At 45.8% G+C, this 20,000-nt stretch overlaps 3 protein-coding genes across 3 annotated transcripts in view; all 3 read right to left on the bottom strand.

The window, feature by feature from the left end:
• LOC109910332 (E3 ubiquitin-protein ligase TRIM39-like) overlaps positions 1-2,886 on the bottom strand; it is a 4,134-nt gene extending 1,248 nt beyond the window's left edge. Inside the window, exons 1-2 of the mRNA XM_020509500.2 lie at positions 2,652-2,886; positions 1-2,395 (exon numbers count right to left, since the gene is read on the bottom strand). The exon at positions 1-2,395 is cut by the window's left edge and continues 1,248 nt beyond it. Coding sequence (XP_020365089.2) covers positions 720-2,393 — 1,674 coding nt within the window. The 5' untranslated portion in view covers positions 2,394-2,395; positions 2,652-2,886 and the 3' untranslated portion in view covers positions 1-719. The remainder of the gene's footprint in view (positions 2,396-2,651) is intronic.
• Positions 2,887-7,184: 4,298 nt separating this feature from the next.
• On the bottom strand, positions 7,185-9,700 carry LOC109896711 (E3 ubiquitin-protein ligase TRIM39). Its single transcript, XM_020491029.2, has 2 exons — positions 9,474-9,700; positions 7,185-9,217 (listed from the first exon to the last, which is right to left on the bottom strand). Exon 2 carries the CDS (start codon positions 9,213-9,215, stop codon positions 7,575-7,577), a length of 1,641 nt encoding a protein of 546 aa, XP_020346618.2. The 5' UTR covers positions 9,216-9,217; positions 9,474-9,700; the 3' UTR covers positions 7,185-7,574.
• Positions 9,701-14,030: 4,330 nt separating this feature from the next.
• Positions 14,031-16,547, bottom strand: LOC109864565 (E3 ubiquitin-protein ligase TRIM21-like). The gene is made up of 2 exons (XM_031798168.1): positions 16,255-16,547; positions 14,031-16,060 (listed from the first exon to the last, which is right to left on the bottom strand). The coding sequence occupies exon 2, from the start codon at positions 16,056-16,058 to the stop codon at positions 14,421-14,423; it is 1,638 nt and encodes a 545-aa protein (XP_031654028.1). The 5' UTR covers positions 16,059-16,060; positions 16,255-16,547; the 3' UTR covers positions 14,031-14,420.
• Between the last annotated feature and the right edge of the window lie 3,453 nt (positions 16,548-20,000).

Genomic DNA, 20,000 nt, shown 5'->3' with positions numbered 1-20,000 from the left:
GGACAGTGAAGCATTTCTTCTTATTTTGTCTCTATACTCCAAAAGTTTGTATTTGAACTCAAACTATTACTATATGGTTAAAGTAAAGATGTTCTTGCTTTGATTTGAGGGTATTTGTGTACATACTGGTTTCACCATTTAGAAATGACAACACTTTTTATACATGGTCCCCCCCCATTTCAGGGGACCAAAAGTATTATGACAAATTCACTTATATGTGTATTAGAGTAGTAAAAAGTTGAGTATTTGGTACCATATTCCTAGCACACAATGACAACATCAAACTTGTAACTCTACACATTTGTTAGATCCATTTGCTGTTTGTTTTGGTTGCGTTTCACACTATTTAGTACCAAATATAAATCATTTTGTAAATAATGAATTGTGTCATTTTGGAGCCAGAATAGTTAAAAAAAAACTTTTACATGAATGTGGATCTCTCTCTCTCTCTCTCTCTCTCTCTCTCTCTCTCTCTCTCTCTCTCTCTCTCTCTCTCTCTCTCTCTCTCTCTCTCTCTCTCCATTATGACAGATAATCCTGAATGAATCGTGAATAAGGATGAGTAAGAAAGTTAGACGCACAAAATGCTAACCCCCCATTATTGTAATAGTGAGAGGTTCGCATGTCATGGAAGCATGATATTTGTGTGTCTGAAATATTAATTGTGATGTATGACAACAGATTATTACTATTTTAAATGTATTTATTTTACTGGCCAGTTAGATTTTCAGATTAAAACTCAGTCTGTCATTGACAGGAGAGATGATCAGAGGGGCAGAGTTTTCACGATCATCATTAAGACAGGGACTGAAGAATGGATATAGTTTCTCAGTGAAGGTGCAGCAAGTGAAAGAGTAGATATGAGACCTGGCCTCCACATCATAAAATGAGACCTGACCCTCCTCATAATCCACAAACACCCCCACCTTCTGGGGCTTCTCTCTCAGTTGGAGCAGGACACTGGGGCTAGAAAGAGCCTTGTACTGGTCTCCATTCCTCAGCCAGACAGTCCAGTATCCATTCTTAGCGCTCAGTGTGATATTCCCGTTCCTGTTGATGGACTCTCTGGCCACTCCTAAATCCCAGTCAGTCTTCCCCTTAACTGTCACCTCATAGTAAAATCTCCCTGAAGAGAAACCCTCCTTTCCTAAGACATTTATACTTTTATCAAACCTCTTTGGGGTATTAGGACGATTTGTCTCTGTGTTTCCATGTCTCACTTGTTTCCCATCCTCAGACAGGATGAGATTGGGATGTGCTGTATCAGGGTCCAGAGTCACAGCTATGGCATACTGCTGAATCCTCTTCAACTCAGCACCAACACACAGATCAACACATAGACTTTTCATTAAACCCATAAGAGTCTCCTCCAGCTGAGACACAGCTCTCCTCATAGTCCCCACATACAGATCACTGTCAACATTGATCCTAGAGCAGTCCTTGGTGGGTGGAGGGGTGCAGAGGGATGGACAACTCTGTAGGAGGTGGAGGTGGTCCTCAGTGTGTGAGAGCTGCTCCAGTTCAGTGCTTCTCCTCTGTAGCTCAGTGATTTCCTGCTCCAGGTCTTTAATGAGCCCTTCAGCCTGCCTCTCTGCTGCTTTCTGCTTCTCTTCAATCACCTCAATGAGCTCAGTCTGGCTTCTCTCAATGGAGCGAACCAGAGCAGTGAAGACCTGTACACTGTCTGATATCTCCCTCTCTGCATCTTTCTGACTCAGATCTACTGAATGTTTGATCTCCTGAACCTTCTTCAGTCTCTCCTGGATCATCTGCTGCACTTCTGTCTCAGTCTTCCCCAGTTCAGCCTTCCTCTCTCCATACGCTTCCTCTAGAGGGACAGTGTCATGAGTATTGTGGTCTGTATCAGTACAGAATTGACACACACAAGTCTGGTCACTCCTACAGAACATCTCTAGAGGTCTGTCGTGCTTCTTACACATCCTGTCTTCCAGGTTCTCCACAGGGTTGATCAGCTTGTGTCTCTTTAAGGCTGGGACTCTCTGATGAGGCTCCAGGTGAGTCTCGCAGTAAGAGGTCTGACACACCAGACAGGACTTCAGGGCCTTGACCTTCATCCCAGTGCAGAAGTCACAGGACACTTCTACAATTATGTCAGGGCATTGGTCTGGGCTGCTGGTAGCTTTCACTTCAACTCTCTGCCTGAACTGAGCAGCCATCTCAGAAATGAAAGTATTGACAAACAGATCTGGTCTCTTATCAAAGGTTTTTTTACACATTGGACACTGGCACATGTCACTGGTATCCCAGTATCCACTGATACAGGCCTTGCAGTAGTTGTGTCCACATGGAATAGAGACCGGCTCAGTGAACACATCCAGACAGACAGAGCACAGGAACTGCTCTTCAGACAGGAGACTGCTGGAGGTGGCCATATCTAGACAGAGACCAAAGGTGAAACCATAAAACATTTAGTGGAATCAGTCAGCTCTTGATAGATTCAGCTTTAGAGTTGTCAATATTGTCTTACGTGATATTAACAAATCTTGATACATGATGTTACAACATAGATACATCTTATAACTGTAGGATAAAAAGTGTATCATACAGTAGAATCTGGACAAATAAGTCAATCTAGACACACAGTAAAGCTTATCTTCAACTTAACTTTCCACGTCAATCTCTCTACTCACCTGTATGTTTTCGTTGGATAATATCTCTGTCCTTCCTGTTTGTGGTGTCAACGGCTAGGAGAGTCAGAGTATAGTCTGAACGTATTGCTGTTTAATAGGTTTCTGAAGTGCTGGAGAGTTTGGTCTCGTACACAATATACTGTGTCTCTACTTTAGTTTCACTTCAGCAAGTTGACGCCAATAATGCTCCTCCCCACCAGATAGTGCTGTGTGATTCTCTTCCTGGAACAGTTAACCCTTTACATGGCTGAAGATGGAACTGTTCATATTGATTAAAACAGTACTGAATAAACCAGGACTAAAGTCAATACAGCTTTTACATTACTCTTCCTAGAATCACAATGTTTCAATCGCTGCAGTCAACACACACACACACACACACACACACACACACACACACACACACACACACACACACACACACACACACACACACACACACACACACCGTGTAGAGGACTGAGGGCAGTCTGTCTCTGAACCTCGCTGCTCTCCACTCCCACAGCCTAGCATTCACAGGCCATGCAGGCACCAATCACACACACACACACACACACACACACACACACACACACACACACACACACACACACACACACACACACACACACACACACACACACACACACACACACACACCAGCTCCCATCATCAGACAGCCAGGAGAAAACACAATACATTCTGCAGGAAGAGTCTCATTTTCATACTAATCTCACCTGTAACTCCCCCTCCTCTCTTCCCTCTCTCTCTGTATTATAGAACCAGGAACCACCTGACATGAACTCTGCTCTGTGGCCACACACACTATAAACCCTGACAAGGTTACTGTTTTATGGGGTAAAATCTTATTTTCCACAGAGGGCAGACCAGGCGGTATGAGTTTTCCATGATGCCATTTATGAGGAGCAAGACCAGACAGAGAGCTGCCTGAAACCCTCTTACAGAGAAACAGTGTAACAAGGCTCCAGGTCAGTGAAATCCCATGAGAGGGCAGAGAGAAAATATGGGAGAGTGGGAAGAAGAGAGGAGAGTGAGAGGAGAGAGGGAGAGGGGAGGAGAGTGATTGGAGAGAGGGGAGGAGAGTGAGAGGAGAGAGGGAGAGGGGAGGAGAGTGATTGGAGAGAGGGAGAGGGGAGGAGAGAGGGAGAGTGGAGGAGAGTGATTGGAGAGAGGGAGAGGGGAGGAGAGAGGGAGAGGGGAGGAGTGTGATTGGAGAGAGGGAGAGGGGAGGAGAGAGGGAGAGTGGAGGAGAGTGATTGGAGAGAGGGAGAGGGGAGGAGAGAGGGAGAGGGGAGGAGTGTGATTGGAGAGAGGGAGAGGGGAGGAGAGAGGGAGAGGGGAGGAGAGTGATTGGAGAGAGGGAAAGGGGAGGAGAGAGGGAGAGTGGAGGAGAGTGATTGGAGAGTGACTAACGAGAAACATTTCTTAACTAATTGTAAGCAAATTTGGAAATCGCCCCTTGTGTATTCTACTAGTCCAACTTCTCAACAGTAAGTTGAGCCCCCGAGTGAAATCAATGATATATGGAATGGATAAAAGGATTGACAGTCCATAATTTGAAACTATAGGCTACATTGTGGTTTACTATACATACATTGTTTACAAACAATGGAGTAAACCAATGTACTAATTTGAGGTTATCAATGATATTATTCAATAATCAATGGATATAGAGCAGGGCTCTCCAACCCTCTTCCTGGAGAGCTACAGTCATGTAGGTTTTCACTCCAACCATGTTCCTGGAGAGCTACCGTCATGTAGGTTTTCACTCCAACCCTGTTCCTGGAGAGCTACCGTCATGTAGGTTTTCACTCCAACCATGTTCCTGGAGAGCTACCGTCATGTAGGTTTTCACTCCAACCCTCTTCCTGGAGAGCTACCGTCATGTAGGTTTTCACTCCAACCCTCTTCCTGGAGAGCTACCGTCATGTAGGTTTTCACTCCAACCCTCTTCCTGGAGAGCTACCGTCAGTTGGCGGGTCAGTTGGCGTGCACCAACCACTCCATCCACCATACGGGTCAGTCGGCGTGCACCAACCACTACATTCATCATACGGGTCAGTCGGCGTGCACCAAACACTCCATCCACCATACGGGTCATTCAGCGTGCACCAACCACTCCATCCACCATACGGGTCAGTCAGCGTGCACCAACCACTCCATCCACCATACGGGTCATTCAGCGTGCACCAACCACTCCATCCACCATACGGGTCAGTCAGCGTGCACCAACCACTCCATCCACCATACGGGTCAGTCAGCGTGCACCAACCACTCCATCCACCATACGGGTCAGTCAGCGTGCACCAACCACTCCATCCACCATACGGGTCATTCAGCGTGCACCAAATCAAATCAAATCAAATTTATTTATATAGCCCTTCGTACATCAGCTGATATCTCAAAGTGTTGTACAGAAACCCAGCCTAAAACCCCAAACAGCAAGCAATGCAGGTGTAGAAGCACGGTGGCTAGGAAAAACTCCCTAGAAAGGCCAATACCTAGGAAGAAACCTAGAGAGGAACCAGGCTATGTGGGGTGGCCAGTCCTCTTCTGGCTGTGCCGGGTGGAGATTATAACAGAACATGGCCAAGATGTTCAAATGTTCATAAATGACCAGCATGGTCGAATAATAATAAGGCAGAACAGTTGAAACTGGAGCAGCAGCACAGTCAGGTGGAAGTTGAAACTGGAGCAGCAGCATGGCCAGGTGGACTGGGGACGGCAAGGAGTCATCATGTCAGGTAGTCCTGGGGCATGGTCTTAGGGCAAATAGCAGGCCAAACTATCCCTCTCAGCACTGCCTGGACTGCGCAAAAATGCAAATGCTTTCCGTTTGAGTTATATTAGGTTTTATTTTCATCAACCACTCCATCCATCATACGGGTCAGTCAGCGTGCACCAACCACTCCATCCATCATACGGGTCAGTCAGCGTGCACCAACCACTCCATCCATCATACGGGTCAGTCAGCGTGCACCAACCACTCCATCCACCATACGGGTCAGTCAGCGTGCACCAACCACTCCATCCACCATACGGGTCAGTCAGCGTGCACCAACCACTCCATCCACCATACGGGTCAGTCAGCATGCACCAACCACTCCATCCACCATACGGGTCAGTCAGCGTGCACCAACCACTCCATCCACCATACGGGTCAGTCAGCGTGCACCAACTCCTGCATCTATTTCTTCAGTTACGTCCTTTAGACTCACTTCTAGCGCCACTCAGGAGATAACCCCCTTGATAGGTGCCCTGCTTCACAGATCCACACACATATAACACATTACAATTCAATATCTTTTTCAGGTGCAAAGCACACACTTTCTGCTCCTTGGACACACAAAACCCCAAATAAACCAATTTCTTGTTATTTTCACTTCAAACCCGATCTCCCAGGTATCTCGGTCAATCAAGAACCCTGACTGACTAAAGAACAGTCAGAACTTGGACTTACTAGACTCCACGACCACTTTACTTCTTGTTTCCCATTGTAATCCTTCCTTCTCACACTCATCACTCGACGCTCCATCACCTTAAAAAAAACTGCCATGTGCTTTAATCTTCCTGGAATAGAATTAAAGGGCAACTCCACCACTTGTCAACCTCATTTGCATTGTCTCCAGCACAATACCAGTGTCAACGTAGACTACATGACCAAAAATGTGGACACATGCTCATATGAAGTTGGTCCCCCCTTTGCTGCTATACCAACCTCCACTCTTCTGGAAAGACTTTCCACTAGATGTTGGAACATGCTGCTGGGACTTGCTTCCATTCAGCCACACGAGCATTAGAGAGGTCGGACACTGATGTTGTGTTAAAAAGTTCTACACGGTGTAGAAATTAAAACATTTTAAAAAACAGTGATTTTCAAACACTCTGAGATTCGCAGTGACGTGGGGAGCTAGAAAATACCCTCCTTCTGTCTAGAAACTCATTGCAGGTTTTACAGGTTTTTAAAAACGTTTAATCCTACAGAGAAGCATTTTTTTTAGGAACTTTCTTCTCATATTTTTAACCAACCATCATAGAAACACACCGTTTTCACATAATATTACGTAGACACTGGTTTGGTACTGGATAGGATGAATAGGAGGTTGAAAAGTGGCAGAATTGCCCTTTAACCCTTTACATGGCTGAACTCCTTCTCTCTCGGGTGCTTATTTGCATCTGGTTAGAGTCTGGATTGATGGCATAGCATGGGTTTGATGTCAACAATCAGATGTCCTGTCATATTTCTCTGTCTCTCTTTCATTCCTCTTCATTCATTCACTCACTTATTATCTTACTCTATTCACAATGAATGTGCAGACAGACAATGTGCCATAACAGGTGACTATTTGTAAAGCATGAAAATGGATCTTTGATAATTGCGGTGATGAGACAGCAAAACCCTGTAAACAGACCATTTCCATATGATATCAACATCAGACACCTCAGCTTACCTCCACTATTCCAAACTGATGTCATAGCCGTCACTATTGTAAACATCTGGGACAGAAAGACTACTAGAAATAAAGCAAATTGTCAATATTCAACTGGATTTTATTTTCATAAAGTCCTGAATGTGACTCCATGCACATCCCAGTTTATTATAGGTGGATCAACAGAGATATACAGTGCAAACAATACATGAGCTAAATAACAAACATATTGTTATATTATCTCACGATCAGAACTTCCCCAGAAATGTAACTTCCAGATATGAATCATACCTCGTTATGAGCCTGGAGAGATGTTTTCATATCTTACAATGCTGCTGCATACCGTAGGCTACTCATCATGTCTAACAGACTGATATGATGCTGTTGATAACAAACAACAACCACGTCGGTATTAACATCACAGTGAAATGTTCTCTGTGATGTAGGACAACAGATTAAATGTACATATCTTTGTAGATTTTCAAGTTAAAAGTCATTCTGTCTGATTGACAGGAGAGATGATCAGAGGGGCAGAGTTTTTACCACCATCATTAACATTGGGGCTGAAGTATGGATATAGTTTCTCAGTGAAGGTGCAGCCAGTGAAAGAGTAGATACGAGACCTGGCCTCCACATCATAAAAGGAGACCTGACCCTCCTCATAATCCACAAACACCCCCACCTTCTGGGGCTTCTCTCTCAGTTGGAGCAGGACACTGGGGCTAGAAAGAGCCTTGTACTGGTCTCCATTCCTCAGCCAGACAGTCCAGTATCCATTCGTAGGGTTCAGTGTGATCTTCCCCTTCCTGTTAATGGACTCTCTGGCCAATCCTAAATCCCAGTTAGTTTTCCCCTTGACCATCACCTCAAAGTAGAATCTACCTGAGGAGAAGCCCTCCTTTCCCAAGATACAGAGACAGGTGGAAAACCTAACTGGCTTGTCTGGGAGATGTTGTTTTGTATCTCCATGTTTCACCTGTTTCCCACCCTCAGACAGGATGAGATTGGGATGTGCTGTCTTAGGGTCCAGAGTCACATCTACTGCATACTGCTGAATCTTCTTCAACTCAGCATCACACAACATCTTCACTTCACTTAAAATGGTCTCCTCCACTTGAGACACAGCTCTCCTCACAGTCCCCACACACATATTACTGTGAACACTGATTCTAGACCAGTCCTTGGTGGGTGGAGGGGTGCAGAGGGATGGACAGCTCTGTAGGAGGTGGAGGTGGTCCTCAGTGTGTGAGAGCTGCTCCAGCTCAGTGCTTCTCCTCTTTAGCTCAGTGATTTCCTGCTCCAGGTCTTTAATGAGCCCTTCAGCCTGCCTCTCTGCTGCTTTCTGTTTCTCCTCAATCACCTCAATGAGCTCAGTCTGGCTTCTCTCAATGGAGCGAACCAGAGCAGTGAAGACCTGTACACTGTCTGATATCTCTCTCTCTGCATCTTTCTTACTCAGATCTACTGAATGTTTGATCTCCTGAACCTTCTTCAGTCTCTCCTGGATCATCTGCTGCACTTCTGTCTCAGTCTTCCCCAGTTCAGCCTTCCTCTCTCCATACGCTTCCTCTAGAGGGACAGTGTCATGAGTCTTGTGGTCTGTCTCAGTACAGAATTGACACACACAAGTCTGGTCTCTCCTACAGAACAGCTCTAGAGGTCTCTCGTGCTTCTTACACATCCTGTCTTCCAGGTTCTCCACAGGGTGGATCAGCTTGTGTCTCTTCAAAGCTGGGACTCTCTGATGAGGCTCCAGGTGAATCTCACAGTAAGAGGTCTGACACACCAGACAGGACTTCAGGGCCTTGAGCTTCATCACAGTGCAGATGTCACAGGACACTTCTACAATTATGTCTGGGCATTGGTCTGGGCTGCTGGTAGCTTTCACGTCAACTGTCTGCCTGAACTGAGCAGCCATCTCAGAAATGAAAGTATTGACAAACAGATCTGGTCTCTTATCAAAGGTTTTTTTACACATTGGACACTGGCACATGTCACTGGTATCCCAGTATCCACTGATACAGGCCTTGCAGTAGTTGTGTCCACATGGAATAGAGACAGGCTCAGTGAACACATCCAGACAGACAGAGCACAGGAACTGCTCTTCAGACAGGAGACTGCTGGAGGTGGTCATATCTAGACAGAGGCCAAAGGTGAAACCATAAAACATTTAGTGGAATCAGTCAGCTCTTGATAGATTCAGCTTTAGAGTTGTCAATATTGTCTTACGTGATATTAACAAATCTTGATACATGATGTTACAACATAGATACATCTTATAACTGTAGGATAAAAAGTGTATCATACAGTAGAATCTGGACAAATAAGTCAATCTAGACACACAGTAAAGCTTATCTTCAACTTAACTTTCCACGTCAATCTCTCTACTCACCTGTATGTTTTCGTTGGATAATATCTCTGTCCTTCCTGTTTGTGGTGTCAACGGCTAGGAGAGTCAGAGTATAGTCTGAACGTATTGCTGTTTAATAGGTTTCTGAAGTGCTGGAGAGTTTGGTCTCGTACACAATATACTGTGTCTCTACTTTAGTTTCACTTCAGCAAGTTGACGCCAATAATGCTCCTCCCCACCAGATAGTGCTGTGTGATTCTCTTCCTGGAACAGTTAACCCTTTACATGGCTGAAGATGGAACTGTTCATATTGATTAAAACAGTACTGAATAAACCAGGATTAAAGTCAATACAGCTTTTACATTACTCTTCCTAGAATCACAATGTTTCAATCGCTGCAGTCAACACACACACACACACACACACACACACACGCACGCACGCACGCACGCACGCACGCACACACACACACACCGTGTAGAGGACTGAGGGCAGTCTGTCTCTGAACCTCGCTGCTCTCCACTCCCACAGCCTAGCATTCACAGGCCATGCAGGCACCAATCACACACACACACACACACACACACACACACACACACACACACACACACACACACACACACACACACACACACACACACACACACACACACACACACACACACACACACACACACACACACACACACACACACACACACACACACACACACACCAGCTCCCATCATCAGACAGCCAGGAGAAAACACAATACATTCTGCAGGAAGAATCTCATTTTCATACTAATCTCACCTGTAACTCCCCCTCCTCTCTTCCCTCTCTCTCTGTATTATAGAACCAGGAACCACCTGACATGAACTCTGCTCTGTGGCCACACACACTATAAACCCTGACAAGGTTACTGTTTTATGGGGTAAAATCTTATTTTCCACAGAGGGCAGACCAGGCGGTATGAGTTTTCCATGATGCCATTTATGAGGAGCAAGACCAGACAGTGAGCTGCCTGAAACCCTCTTACAGAGAAACAGTGTAACAAGGCTCCAGGTCAGTGAAATCCCATGAGAGGGCAGAGAGAAAATATGGGAGAGTGGGAGGAGAGTGAGAGGAGAGAGGGAGAGGGGAGGAGAGTGATTGGAGAGAGGGAGAGGGGAGGAGAGTGAGAGGAGAGAGGGAGAGGGGAGGAGAGTGATTGGAGAGAGGGAGAGGGGAGGAGAGAGGGAGAGTGGAGGAGAGTGATTGGAGAGAGGGAGAGGGGAGGAGAGAGGGAGAGGGGAGGAGTGTGATTGGAGAGAGGGAGAGGGGAGGAGAGAGGGAGAGTGGAGGAGAGTGATTGGAGAGAGGGAGAGGGGAGGAGAGAGGGAGAGGGGAGGAGTGTGATTGGAGAGAGGGAGAGGGGAGGAGAGAGGGAGAGGGGAGGAGAGTGATTGGAGAGAGGGAAAGGGGAGGAGAGAGGGAGAGTGGAGGAGAGTGACTAACGAGAAACATTTCTTAACTAATTGTAAGCAAATTTGGAAATCGCCCCTTGTGTATTCTACTAGTCCAACTTCTCAACAGTAAGTTGAGCCCCCGAGTGAAATCAATGATATATGGAATGGATAAAAGGATTGACAGTCCATAATTTGAAACTATAGGCTACATTGTGGTTTACTATACATACATTGTTTACAAACAATGGAGTAAACCAATGTACTAATTTGAGGTTATCAATGATATTATTCAATAATCAATGGATATAGAGCAGGGCTCTCCAACCCTCTTCCTGGAGAGCTACAGTCATGTAGGTTTTCACTCCAACCCTCTTCCTGGAGAGCTACAGTCATGTAGGTTTTCACTCCAACCATGTTCCTGGAGAGCTACCGTCATGTAGGTTTTCACTCCAACCCTGTTCCTGGAGAGCTACCGTCATGTAGGTTTTCACTCCAACCATGTTCCTGGAGAGCTACCGTCATGTAGGTTTTCACTCCAACCCTCTTCCTGGAGAGCTACCGTCATGTAGGTTTTCACTCCAACCCTCTTCCTGGAGAGCTACCGTCATGTAGGTTTTCACTCCAACCCTCTTCCTGGAGAGCTACCGTCAGTTGGCGGGTCAGTTGGCGTGCACCAACCACTCCATCCACCATACGGGTCAGTCGGCGTGCACCAACCACTACATTCACCATACGGGTCAGTCGGCGTGCACCAAACACTCCATCCACCATACGGGTCATTCAGCGTGCACCAACCACTCCATCCACCATACGGGTCAGTCAGCGTGCACCAACCACTCCATCCACCATACGGGTCATTCAGCGTGCACCAACCACTCCATCCACCATACGGGTCAGTCAGCGTGCACCAACCACTCCATCCACCATACGGGTCAGTCAGCGTGCACCAACCACTCCATCCACCATACGGGTCAGTCAGCGTGCACCAACCACTCCATCCACCATACGGGTCATTCAGCGTGCACCAAATCAAATCAAATCAAATTTATTTATATAGCCCTTCGTACATCAGCTGATATCTCAAAGTGTTGTACAGAAACCCAGCCTAAAACCCCAAACAGCAAGCAATGCAGGTGTAGAAGCACGGTGGCTAGGAAAAACTCCCTAGAAAGGCCAATACCTAGGAAGAAACCTAGAGAGGAACCAGGCTATGTGGGGTGGCCAGTCCTCTTCTGGCTGTGCCGGGTGGAGATTATAACAGAACATGGCCAAGATGTTCAAATGTTCATAAATGACCAGCATGGTCGAATAATAATAAGGCAGAACAGTTGAAACTGGAGCAGCAGCACAGTCAGGTGGAAGTTGAAACTGGTGCAGCAGCATGGCCAGGTGGACTGGGGACGGCAAGGAGTCATCATGTCAGGTAGTCCTGGGGCATGGTCTTAGGGCAAATAGCAGGCCAAACTATCCCTCTCAGCACTGCCTGGACTGCGCAAAAATGCAAATGCTTTCCGTTTGAGTTATATTAGGTTTTATTTTCATCAACCACTCCATCCATCATACGGGTCAGTCAGCGTGCACCAACCACTCCATCCATCATACGGGTCAGTCAGCGTGCACCAACCACTCCATCCACCATACGGGTCAGTCAGCGTGCACCAACCACTCCATCCACCATACGGGTCAGTCAGCGTGCACCAACCACTCCATCCACCATACGGGTCAGTCAGCATGCACCAACCACTCCATCCACCATACGGGTCAGTCAGCGTGCACCAACCACTCCATCCACCATACGGGTCAGTCAGCGTGCACCAACTCCTGCATCTATTTCTTCAGTTACGTCCTTTAGACTCACTTCTAGCGCCACTCAGGAGATAACCCCCTTGATAGGTGCCCTGCTTCACAGATCCACACACATATAACACATTACAATTCAATATCTTTTTCAGGTGCAAAGCACACACTTTCTGCTCCTTGGACACACAAACCCCAAATAAACCAATTTCTTGTTATTTTCACTTCAAACCCGATCTCCCAGGTATCTCGGTCAATCAAGAACCCTGACTGACTAAAGAACAGTCAGAACTTGGACTTACTAGACTCCACGACCACTTTACTTCTTGTTTCCCATTGTAATCCTTCCTTCTCACACTCATCACTCGACGCTCCATCACCTTAAAAAAAACTGCCATGTGCTTTAATCTTCCTGGAATAGAATTAAAGGGCAACTCCACCACTTGTCAACCTCATTTGCATTGTCTCCAGCACAATACCAGTGTCAACGTAGACTACATGACCAAAAATGTGGACACATGCTCATATGAAGTTGGTCCCCCCTTTGCTGCTATACCAACCTCCACTCTTCTGGAAAGACTTTCCACTAGATGTTGGAACATGCTGCTGGGACTTGCTTCCATTCAGCCACACGAGCATTAGAGAGGTCGGACACTGATGTTGTGTTAAAAAGTTCTACACGGTGTAGAAATTAAAACATTTTAAAAAACAGTGATTTTCAAACACTCTGAGATTCGCAGTGACGTGGGGAGCTAGAAAATACCCTCCTTCTGTCTAGAAACTCATTGCAGGTTTTACAGGTTTTTAAAAACGTTTAATCCTACAGAGAAGCATTTTTTTTAGGAACTTTCTTCTCATATTTTTAACCAACCATCATAGAAACACACCGTTTTCACATAATATTACGTAGACACTGGTTTGGTACTGGATAGGATGAATAGGAGGTTGAAAAGTGGCAGAATTGCCCTTTAACCCTTTACATGGCTGAACTCCTTCTCTCTCGGGTGCTTATTTGCATCTGGTTAGAGTCTGGATTGATGGCATAGCATGGGTTTGATGTCAACAATCAGATGTCCTGTCATATTTCTCTGTCTCTCTTTCATTCCTCTTCATTCATTCACTCACTTATTATCTTACTCTATTCACAATGAATGTGCAGACAGACAATGTGCCATAACAGGTGACTATTTGTAAAGCATGAAAATGGATCTTTGATAATTGCGGTGATGAGACAGCAAAACCCTGTAAACAGACCATTTCCATATGATATCAACATCAGACACCTCAGCTTACCTCCACTATTCCAAACTGATGTCATAGCCGTCACTATTGTAAACATCTGGGACAGAAAGACTACTAGAAATAAAGCAAATTGTCAATATTCAACTGGATTTTATTTTCATAAAGTCCTGAATGTGACTCCATGCACATCCCAGTTTATTATAGGTGGATCAACAGAGATATACAGTGCAAACAATACATGAGCTAAATAACAAACATATTGTTATATTATCTCACGATCAGAACTTCCCCAGAAATGTAACTTCCAGATATGAATCATACCTCGTTATGAGCCTGGAGAGATGTTTTCATATCTTACAATGCTGCTGCATACCGTAGGCTACTCATCATGTCTAACAGACTGATATGATGCTGTTGATAACAAACAACAACCACGTCGGTATTAACATCACAGTGAAATGTTCTCTGTGATGTAGGACAACAGATTAAATGTACATATCTTTGTAGATTTTCAAGTTAAAAGTCATTCTGTCTGATTGACAGGAGAGATGATCAGAGGGGCAGAGTTTTTACCACCATCATTAAGACATGGACTGAAGAATGGATATAGTTTCTCAGTGAAGGTGCAGCCAGTGAAAGAGTAGATATGAGACCTGGCCTCCACATTATAGAAGGAGACCTGACCCTCCTCATAATCCACAAACACCCCCACCTTCTGGGGCTTCTCTCTCAGTTGGAGCAGGACACTGGGGCTAGAAAGAGCCTTGTACTGGTCTCCATTCCTCAGCCAGACAGTCCAGTATCCATTCTTAGCGCTCAGTGTGATATTCCTGTTCCTGTTGATGGACTCTCTGGCCACTCCTAAATCCCAGTCAGTCTTCCCCTTAACTGTCACCTCATAGTAAAATCTACCTGAAGAGAAACCCTCCTTTCCCAAGATACAGAGACAGGAAAACCTAACTGGCTTGTCTGGGAGATGTTGTTTTGTATCTCCATGTTTCACCTGTTTCCCATCCTCAGACATGATGAGACCACGATGTGCTGTATCAGGGTCCAGAGTCACATCTACTGCATACTGCTGAATCTTCTTCAACTCAGCATCACACAACATCTTCACTTCACTTAAAATAGTCTCCTCCACTTGAGACACAGCTCTCCTCACAGTCCCCACACACATATCACTGTGAACACTGATCTCAGACCAGTCCTTGGTGGGTGGAGGGGTGCAGAGGGATGGTAAGTTCTGTAGGAGGTGGAGGTGGTCCTCAGTGTGTGAGAGCTGCTCCAGTTCAGTGCTTCTCCTCTGTAGCTCAGTGATTTCCTGCTCCAGGTCCTTAATGAGCCCTTCAGCCTGCCTCTCTGCTGCTTTCTGCTTCTCCTCAATCACCTCAATGAGCTCAGTCTGGCTTCTCTCAATGGAGCGAACCAGAGCAGTGAAGACCTGTACACTGTCTGATATCTCCCTCTCTGCTTCTCTCTTGCTGAGATCTACTGAATGTTTGATCTCCTGAACCTTCCTAAAATATGTATGCATCTTCTGTTCTACCTCTGCCATCATTTTCCCCAGTTGAGCCATCTTCTCTCCATACTCTTCCTCTAGAGGGACAGTGTCATGAGTCATGTGGTCTGTTTTCAAGCACAAGACACAAAGACAAGTCTGGTCAGTCCTACAGAACAGCTCCAGGAGTCTCTCGTGCTTCTTACACATCCTGTCTTCCAGGTTCTCCACAGGGTTGATCAGCTTGTGTCTCTTTAAGGCTGGGACTCTCTGATGAGGCTCCAGGTGAGTCTCACAGTAAGAGGTCTGACACACCACACAGGACTTCAGGGCCTTGAGCTTCATCCCAGTGCAGAAGTCACAGGACACTTCTCCTGGTTTGGCTGTGCGTTGTCCTGGACTGCTGGTAACTTTCCACTGAACAGACTTCCTGAACTGAGCAACCATCTCAGAAATGAAAGTATTGATGCGAAGCTCAGGCCTCCTGTCAAATTTCTCCTTACACATTGGACACTGGCACAGGTCACTGGTATCCCAGTATCCACTGATACAGGCCTTGCAGTAGTTGTGTCCACATGGAATAGAGACTGGCTCAGTGAACACATCCAGACAGACAGAGCACAGGAACTGCTCTTCAGACAGGAGACTGCTGGAGGTGGCCATATCTAGACAGAGGCCAAAGGTGAAACCATAAAGCATTTTCTAGAATTCAGTTTAGGACAACATTAACCAATCATAGATGCTGCTACAATATAGATAAAAGTCCTTTAAGTATGAATAGTTGAACATACTGTAGATAAAAGGAAAATAGAAGACAAACATGGTAAAGCATATATTAACTGTCCATAATTCTATTCACCTGCATGCGTGTGTGGATAAGGTTCTTTCTGTTTGTGGTGCCACAGATATAGGAGTCTCAGCGTCTAGCTGTTTATAAAGTTTGTTCCCTGTCCTGTCCAAAATAGTCTGTATGTCTCTCTACTTCAGTTTCGCTTCAGCAAAGTCATGTTGGGAGGCTCCTCCCCAACTGATACTGCTGTGTGCTTTTCACTTCCTGGATTAGAGTTAACCCTTTACATGGCTGTTGTCTGTATCTGATTAATTCATACCTATCGTTTTAATATTGTTACCCATTAAGTCACCACAGCTTCAACTCCTGTATTCTTTCAAGAATAATGGTCAGTGACACTATGAATCACTAGTCTTCATTTTCTATAAAGAGGGTCAATGGAAATAAAGAGGACAACAAGCTGATGTTGCTGCCATCCAGAGAACAGAGCTTAAGCTGCAGGATCTCTTGAGCACTGGCAGGAAAAGGAGGAGCTGTGAGGAGTGTATTGTAGACTGTAGACTAGGATGAAATACAGTTATCAATCCGCCCTACATAACCAGTTCAAATATGGAGAGAGATGATTCAGAGAGAGAATGGGATATACTGTAATGTGCTCTTCCAAAATGTCTTCCATTTCCAATAACGTACCCCCTCCTAACACACACACACACACACACACACACACACACACACACACACACACACACACACACACACACACACACACACACACACACACACACACACACACACACACACACACACACCGTGTAGAGGACTTGTGGCAGTCTGTCTCTCACAGCCTGGCATTCACAGGCCAGACAGGCATTCAGCTGACAGTGTACCGATCAAACACATACAACATGCACACACACACACACCCACACACCGTTGCAGGGGCATCGCTCCGTTGCAGGGGCATCGCTCCGTTGCAGGGGCATCGCTCCGTTGCAGGGGCATCGCTCCGTTGCAGGGGCATCGCTCCGTTGCAGGGGCATCGCTCACATTAGGAGACACCTGATTCTACAGCACCAGCTCACATCATCCGACAGGCAGGAGAAAACACAATACATTCTGCAGGAAGAATCTCATTTTCATACTAATCTCACCTGTAACTCCCCCTCCTCTCTTCCCCCTCTCTCTGTATTATAGAACCAGGAACCACCTGACATGAACTCTGCTCTGTGGCCACACACACTATAAACCCTGACAAGGTTACTGTTTTATGGGGTAAAATCTTATTTTCCACAGAGGGCAGACAGGCGGTATGAATTTTCCATGATGCCATTTATGAGGAGCAAGACCAGACAGAGAGCTGCCTGAAACCCTCTTACAGAGAATCAGTGTAACAAGGCTCCAGGTCAGTGAAATCCCATGAGAGGGCAGAGAGAAAATATGGGAGAGTGGGAAGAAGAGAGGAGAGTGAGAGGAGAGAGGGAGAGGGGAGGAGAGTGATTGGAGAGAGGGAGAGGGGAGGAGAGTGGTTGGAGAGAGGGAAGAAGAGAGGAGAGTGATTGGAGAGAGGGAAGAAGAGAGGAGAGTGATTGGAGAAAGGGAGAGGGGAGGAGAGTGATTGGCGAGAGGGAAGAAGAGAGGAGAGGGAGAGGAGAGAGGGAAGAAGAGAGGAGAGTGATTGGAGAGAGGGAGAGGGGAGGAGAGTGATTGGAGAGAGGGAAGAAGAGAGGAGAGGGAGAGGAGAGAGGGAGAGGGGAGGAGAGTGATTGGAGAGAGGGAAGAAGAGAGGAGGGAGGGAAGAAGAGAGGAGAGTGATTGGAGAAAGGGAGAGGGGAGGAGAGTGATTGGCGAGAGTGAAGAAGAGAGGAGAGGGAGAGGAGAGAGGGAAGAAGAGAGGAGAGGGAGAGGAGAGAGGGAGAGGGGAGGAGAGTGATTGGAGAGAGGGAAGAAGAGAGGAGAGGGAGAGGAGAGAGGGAGAGGGGAGGAGAGTGATTGGAGAGAGGGAAGAAGAGAGGAGAGGGAGAGGAGAGAGGGAGAGGGGAGGAGAGTGATTGGAGAGAGGGAAGAAGAGAGGAGAGGGAGAGGAGAGAGGGAGAGGGGAGGAGAGTGATTGGAGAGAGGGAAGAAGAGAGGAGAGGGAGAGGAGAGAGGGAGAGGGGAGGAGAGTGATTGGAGAGAGGGAAGAAGAGAGGAGAGTGATTGGAGGGAGAGGGGAGGAGAGGGAGACGGTGCCCTGGTGAAAGGGAGCAATGTTTATGCCAGCAGCACAACACAGGAAGTTTCCACTGCATGTGACCGGCCAGCACACACACACATACACACATACACATACACACATACACACACACACATACACACATACACACATACACACACACACACATACACACATACACACATACACACATACACACATACACATACACACATACACACATACACACATACACACACACACACATACACACACACACACACACATACACACATACACACACACATACACACATACACACACACACACACATACACACATACACAAAAGGACTAAGTGAGGTCACACTGAGACCACACCCTGAGATGGCCGATTTAGATAAGTGGAGTGTAGGATATCTAATACCCCCACTATCCCATCTCTCCCTGCCCCACTGACACTAAATACCTGTAACCAGAGAATAGAGACAGGTTCTCATGAGAACGAGAACCAGAGAGAATGAAAGTGAGAGAGAGAGAGAAAGATAAGGAAAGAGAGAGAGAAATTGAGAGGGAGCTCCTGTGAAAATAAACCCAGTATTTTTCCACTGCTTCCAGTCTACCAAAGTACCAGAGACATGACAGGTGTATAGTATCTACAGTCTACCAGAGGACCAGAGACATGACAGGTGTATAGTATCTACAGTCTACCAGGGACATGACAGGTGTATAGTATCTACAGTCTACCAGAGACATGACAGGTGTATAGTATCTACAGTCTACCAGAGGACCAGAGACATGACAGGTGTATAGTATCTACAGTCTACCAGAGACATGACAGGTGTATAGTATCTACAGTCTACCAGAGACATGACAGGTGTATAGTATCTACAGTCTACCAGAGACATGACAGGTGTATAGTATCTACAGTCTACCAGAGGACCATAGACATGACAGGTGTATAGTATCTACAGTCTACCAGAGACATGACAGGTGTATAGTATCTACAGTCTTCCAGAGACATGACAGGTGTATAGTATCTACATCTCTGGTGAAGCATAACACTACATACCTGCACTTAACACAACACAACAATATACTGAGTGTACACAACAATATACTGAGTATACACAACGCTATACCGAGTATACACAACAATATACTGAGTGTACACAACAATATACTGAGTATACACAACAATATACTGAGTATACACAACACTATACTGAGTATACTGAGTATACACAACAATATACTGAGTGTACACAACAATATACTGAGTATACACAACGCTATACTGATGAAGTGTACTGGAGTGTGTGCATATATGTAAGACGCACACAGAGGCAGGGAAAGAGGAAGTCCTAAATTATAATTATAGAGATAGGATTCTATGAGCTGTCAACATCTCCTGACACACACATACACACACACACACACACACACATATATAAACACAGAGGCATAACACATATGTACAGGTCTCTTTCTATTGGCTAAACTTTGCTGCAGTTGGAAAGCATACATACTGTATATATAGAGAAACCATGATGAGTTACTCTCATTAAAGTGCATTACAGAACAGAATAGAGACCAAAGCCTGTTTTTACCATACTGTGAGGCGT

This window comes from Oncorhynchus kisutch, linkage group LG19, assembly GCF_002021735.2.
Source record: "Oncorhynchus kisutch isolate 150728-3 linkage group LG19, Okis_V2, whole genome shotgun sequence".
In the NCBI taxonomy this organism is placed as follows: Eukaryota; Metazoa; Chordata; class Actinopteri; order Salmoniformes; family Salmonidae; genus Oncorhynchus; species Oncorhynchus kisutch.
The sequence above is the reverse complement of the archived record's forward strand: the minus strand, read 5'-3'. Positions and strand labels throughout refer to the sequence as shown.